The following is a 6,000-nucleotide window of genomic DNA, read 5'->3' on the forward strand; positions in this document are numbered from 1 at the left end:
CAGTAGTCCATCCTGGTTTACGCTTTTCTAATATGCAGGCCATTAAACGTTTAGCTCTGAGACATACCAAGGAAGCAAATGGAAGAGAATCTGCTGTAAGCCCCATAGGTCAGATCTTGTATGTGGCCAAAGAGAGTGAATTAAAAAGAACATGCATCCATTTTGCCTGAGTTTGCAAACAATGTGAAGCAGCATCACATCAAATTAATTTTCTAATTGTACTTTTAGAATCTCTGTGTAACTGGATTGTCTTAATTAACACCTGCTCGGGTGATGTTCAAGCCTACATCTATTCTTAGTCTGACCTATTTTCTCGTTTAAAATTTTTATTTATCTACGGTTGCAGATGGGTGCTCCTAATGAGACCAAGCAGGTTCAAGATAATCACCTCTATTGTCCCATGTCACGTTATTGTAAATCTAAAGTATGCAGAATCTCAAGTATCAATTATGCAATCAAGAGTTTTGCAAATTGCACCTCCACTGTGTTTAACCAGAATCTGCTTTATAAACTGCTCTACTTGCATTAATGCATTAATCCTGATACAGTTTTTCCTTGAAATTTAACATCCAGATGATTTCCTTTGAGGTAATCACTTACATCAGTTTCAGTTTTTGACATAATTTGTCCATATGTGCTCTATCTGCTTTATCTTCTCAGAATAATCCAAAAATACTATTTAACTGAAATTAGAGTGAAATGAATGAAGAAACATCAGTGAGTTGTGTTTTTTCGGTGATGTACATGTGGAGACCTACAGTATTGATACCTTACAGAGTTTCACACTGCAAATACAGTACATATACAGCATGTGGTAAAAGGTCATGGTGCAATGTGGCAGTGCACGGTACAGTAATGTACAGTATTTTAAAACAAAGCTATATGTAACATTCAACACCCATAACCATAATTAAATGATATGGCTGGAGATTTTCTGTATTTCTTCTTTCTATATTACATTATTGTCAACAAATCTCAAACATACATGCAATCTCAAACATGTTGTTCACTCCTGATAAAATCTCAGTAAAGTCATTTCAGTGTGCGGTGGTTAATTTTGATCTTCACCTAAGATGTTCCTGTGACCGACCACCACCTGATTGAAAATACTGATTGTGCATAGGGAGTTCTGTTCACTATTAAAAACACGTCAATATGTCACACCACTGCACTGTGTTACCTGTTCCTTAACCCTGCAGAGCATGGGCAGTATTTTGTTCAGAAACGGCTCCAAAGTCTAATGACAGCAATCACGTTTTCGGTCTCCAGAGAGTAGTTCAATGTAAAGCAGACGCCACACAACATGTGGTGGTTCCATTTAAAGAAGCTACATATTACAGCTTCTTGACTTTGTACTACATTGTAAATTTCTCAAAGAAACTTCTCAAACAAAGTCAAGAGGCTGTGATATTTTCTGCACAACAAGCTAGTGAGGTACTGTTAAGTTAACCACATTCCCGCACATGTGCAGTAGCATCTGCTTTACACACACAATACTTGTAAGTAGGATGATTTCATTGTTGGTTTGGCTCTGCACAGGATTTGTTGACAGTAAGAAAAACATAGAAAATTGTCAGTCTTATCCTTTAAATATCCAGCTAAGTGAATATTTATTGCTGTACAAATGATATATTCATGAAAAAACACATTGAATCAAATACTAAATTAATAAATACAGATTTTCTATAGTATACTTTGCAGAACAGTGCCAGAGATTTAAACCTATTTTTGATCTTTTGAGAAGTGCATGCTAAGACTAAGCATGCGATGTCGCGCTGCAGTCTCATCAACCTCCCCCAAAGACCTGCATACATCGGTGCCATAATCTACAGAGACTGTAAAGCTCTTTCACATGATCAAAAGTGCATTAAAAAGCTTCTCACAGCGAATTCTGACCAGCCAATTAAAATTCCTGATCGTGATTCCTGTGGGGTTTTGTTTCACATATGAGAATTGATCACAGACACCTAAACCGATCAAGCTTGCCACGGCGGCTCTGATATAAATATTCCATAATCCACAAGTCCATTATCTTCCACTACAATTGGACAGCTGACAGTCCCAAGATACTTCAGTGAATGTGTGAAACAACTGTTAAAATACCCTTTGTTATATGACTGCAAAATATACATTCCTTCATATCCCATTACTACATGTTGTTCTCAGTTCTCGGTTCTCAGTCTTGGTCATAATGTGTCAGGAAAAATCAACAATATTAACTCTAAATTAGAATGACTTGTTTACACACCATTGTAATGATCATTAGTATTTCTTGACAGAAATACGCTATAATGGCATTTACCCTTATTTCACACACATTAATAAACACATGTATGTGACTTATCAATTTTAATCTACCCTCTAATCTGTGGTAAAAATAAACTCACACTTTTGATTATAAATGTTGTTGACAGCGCAAGAATAAAAACTGTACAATCTGCCGTCAGGAAGACTGATCCCTGTAATTACCTTAAGCATGGGCTCTACACAAGGGAACAAAAGAAAAAAAAATCTGTCATCTGGTCCATTAACTTAAGTTTAAAAGAGTTGACTTTTTCTTTTATTACTGCACTCATTCTTTCTCTTTTGATTTGTCAAATCTGTTAAAACGAGCAGGAGGCCACAGGAGATGAATTCACATGATCGCCTTAGAGATGCACATATATAATTCCATTATACTAAAGCCAAATGTTACATTTTACAGAAATATTCAATCACTGCGATCCTGCCGCAATATCTAATCCTCATCCTGTCAAAAATATTATTATATCGATCCACAAGGGCATCAACAAGTGAAGGTATACGTCAGAGAAGGTGTTAGCACATGTTGTCATGGCAAATGACTGAGCTTTTCACACCAAGTGGATCAAACTACCATGGTATGTCCAACTAATACCGAGCACCAGCAGGGCAAAGGGTGAATCAATGCAGTAAGAGGTGACTTGGTAGACAGCAGGGTGTGTGTGAGTGTGTGTGGTGGGGGGTTAGTGGGCAATGACACTGCACCTAAGCCTATTACTGGGATAACAGCTGTGTTAAAAGAGAAATCCAGCCTCAGACACAGTCACCCTGAACTCTTGTGCTTGAAGCATTACAGGAGTTATTTACTAAAATGAATGGTGTAATTTACTTTTCTGAGTGTTTCAACATCTTCATCTGTCTTATGATTAACACATAACACAACAGTGTTGGTGTGGTTGAGAGCTGCGATACATTTTTCGCAGCTCTTGGCAAAACTGTTGGCTGATACAGTTTAATTTTGGAATTGCTTACCCTTTCAAGCCAGCAGATAAAACCATCCCTTCTTCACCTCACTGTTGATTTTATCAGCAAGTTGAAAGTGTTAGTTGGCTGTTGTTGGGAACAACAGATAGTGCAGGTGACTTTGACTGCAACTTTACGCTTTAGGCTCCAAAATTATTGAAATTGTTTCGATTCCGGTTGGATCTTTATCAGGTCACAATGTATAAAAACAGTTACCACACTCATAGATATAGTATACCAATGGGTTGTATGCATGAGTTAAATAATGACAGGGGTGGTTGAGGTGCAGCTGAAATGCCATTAATCCAGCCTTCTGAAATTGCTGTGGCCTAAATTCAGCAGGAGGAGACCGCATGAATGAACTCAACTAGGTGGCCAGAAAATGGTGCTGCCGGGCTGATAGACCTTCAGCATACATGCTGTTTTTAAGGCTGTTGCGAATGAAAAAATATGCATCTTTGCCTGTTTGTGTGGTTTTGTTCTTTGCCTGTTTTGTTTTGTTTGTTAATTATTGTTGAGCATAAGTGCAAAACTACACATAATGGTGGATTTTACTGCTGGTGTTTCTTTCTATATGTAAAAGTCCACTGCACCACAAATATCAATATGATGTGACATTGTCCATGTTGTCCAAGTTACTGGCCGGTTATCTGATGGAATAACCCAAAATTCACAAAACCAGACCAAGAATTGCCATCACATCACAAGTAGCTCTTTTTAATGAGGATTGTGAAATTTTGTTGGATTTGTCCTTTAATATTGCGTGAACAAGACACATGCTCATTGTGGTGCAGCTGTTCCAGTGACGGGAGGTGTAATGATCACTGAGTTTCACTGCCATCATTTCATGTCAGAACAGATGGTAGTTCAACAGACCAAGAAAAGGAAAATCATCCAATTATGAATGAAAATTCATATTTGGGCGTCACTGAGTTGCTGGATTTGTTTGCTGTCTGTGTGTTCTTATACTGAAGGAGTAGTTACATCTGCCCCAAAGATTTTTATTTATTTATTTTTACCTTTAATTGAAATTAGCACATCTCTGCCTCCAAATATCTCTTTTTAATGATTGACAAACCAGCTCTAAAAAAAAAAAAATCTCGCCGGTTTTGCAAACAAATGCATGATAAGGAACTTTTGCCATGACAGTTAAATATCTTACTCGTTGTGTTGTACTTCACCCCATTGATGTACTCAGGGCAGGGTCTCTCTACAATCCTCCCGGTGCTGCTCCGTGGCCAGCAGGTTCCAATCTCATCGGTTGTGGCATTGCAATATAAACCTTGGATAAAAAATAAAGTAAAACAAAAAAGCGGACGCTTAGGCTATAATTTCGATTGTTTTCGAAAACACCTCTCAGTGTTGAACAAGAAAAATGAAGACATTCCATCTTACCATCAGTGCTCAGCAGTGACAATGAAGCGTTTTCCAAAAAAGTGTCTTGAAAAGCATCTATCAAACTACAGTTAAGGTCTCCGAGCTCTCCAAATATGATCTGATAAATGGTGGCATCCATGGTGCGAAGCGCCGCTTTAATAATGAGATTAATCCCAAGTCCGAGCAGAGAAGATGGGCACACTGAGCCCAGCGGTGTTCATGGGGCTTGTGAATCGGAGCAACAGTAATGACAAGTAGAGAGCCCAGTGCTCCTGCTGGGAACCGCGTCCCTGGCCAATCACAGGCGCGGAACCGCTCATCCATCCACATGCTGCAGCAACCCCCGACGAAAGACAGCCGACACAGCGAACTGACCAGATCATGGGCTTTGTCACTCTGACATTTCACACCTGCCACCCACCTGTCATGATCATTTATGTTGGAAAAAGGGCTCCTGCATTCACATGAGAAAGTGTGGGTGAGATATAGAATGAAAGGCACACCTGTTGATGAGTGTTGATGTAACCTGAATGTGCAAGGCTGTACTGACAAATATTTTTAGAAAGCAGATAATTTACAAGATACAAGAAAAAAGACAACTAATGTGTCAGAAAAGATGCAATAATTGTTATTGCCAGCTTCAACTCAGTTATCACCTTCAAATTGAAAGTTTACAAAAAGATTTTTCATTCTCTCTTTAGAAGGCCTTATTTTCTGGTTAAAGTTACATAATACTTAATGGCTTAATAGGTTATCAATTAATTTACCTGTTAATACCTACAGTAGGTCTTAGGTAATGTTTATGAACATCATGCGCTTCTGTGCTCTAAAAGCCAATAATCTATGTTTGCTCCACAGGCAATGACTGGGGCTTAATGAAGTCCTCCTACCTAAATGATTACATACTGTAGGATCAGGGCTGTTGAGCGGGGATTTTTAGAAATACTGAAGAGATGCATCCCTCTAACACACCCCAACACCCTCAGAAAAGTTTGACCACCAAATGATAAAAAGTCTAAATTTATTTGGACTGTTCCTTTTATGTTTTAGTTACCTGTCCTATTATAATTGAGCAAATTTTATCTACAAACATGAAAGTGCAAATGCCTTTTTGAAGTCCTCTCCACGCTGCCAGGAATAAAATTCTGGGGAACACGTTGTGCAAACTGATATATGCATACTGAGTATAAACCGACCCTTCCACCTCAACCTGTTCCTACACCACAACACACCATAACAATGTCACACTACTTCTTCCTTTGCTTTTGAGACAGGACAGTCATTCACACAACCAGAAAGTGTCACTTGTCTGGAAAACATTAGGTTGTTTTAAGCAGTGGAAAAACCACAGATACTATC

The 6,000-nt window shown here is 38.5% G+C and overlaps 1 protein-coding gene across 1 annotated transcript in view; it reads right to left on the minus strand.

Moving 5' to 3' along the window:
• The window catches only part of LOC137194333 (corticotropin-releasing factor receptor 2), a 38,426-nt gene extending 33,484 nt beyond the window's left edge, over nt 1-4,942 (minus strand). The window contains exons 1-2 of the mRNA XM_067606165.1: nt 4,660-4,942; nt 4,427-4,546 (exon numbers count right to left, since the gene is read on the minus strand). Coding sequence (XP_067462266.1) covers nt 4,427-4,546; nt 4,660-4,780 — 241 coding nt within the window. The 5' untranslated portion in view covers nt 4,781-4,942. The remainder of the gene's footprint in view (nt 1-4,426; nt 4,547-4,659) is intronic.
• Between the last annotated feature and the right edge of the window lie 1,058 nt (nt 4,943-6,000).

Source organism: Thunnus thynnus, chromosome 12, assembly GCF_963924715.1.
Source record: "Thunnus thynnus chromosome 12, fThuThy2.1, whole genome shotgun sequence".
Taxonomy (NCBI): domain Eukaryota; kingdom Metazoa; phylum Chordata; class Actinopteri; order Scombriformes; family Scombridae; genus Thunnus; species Thunnus thynnus.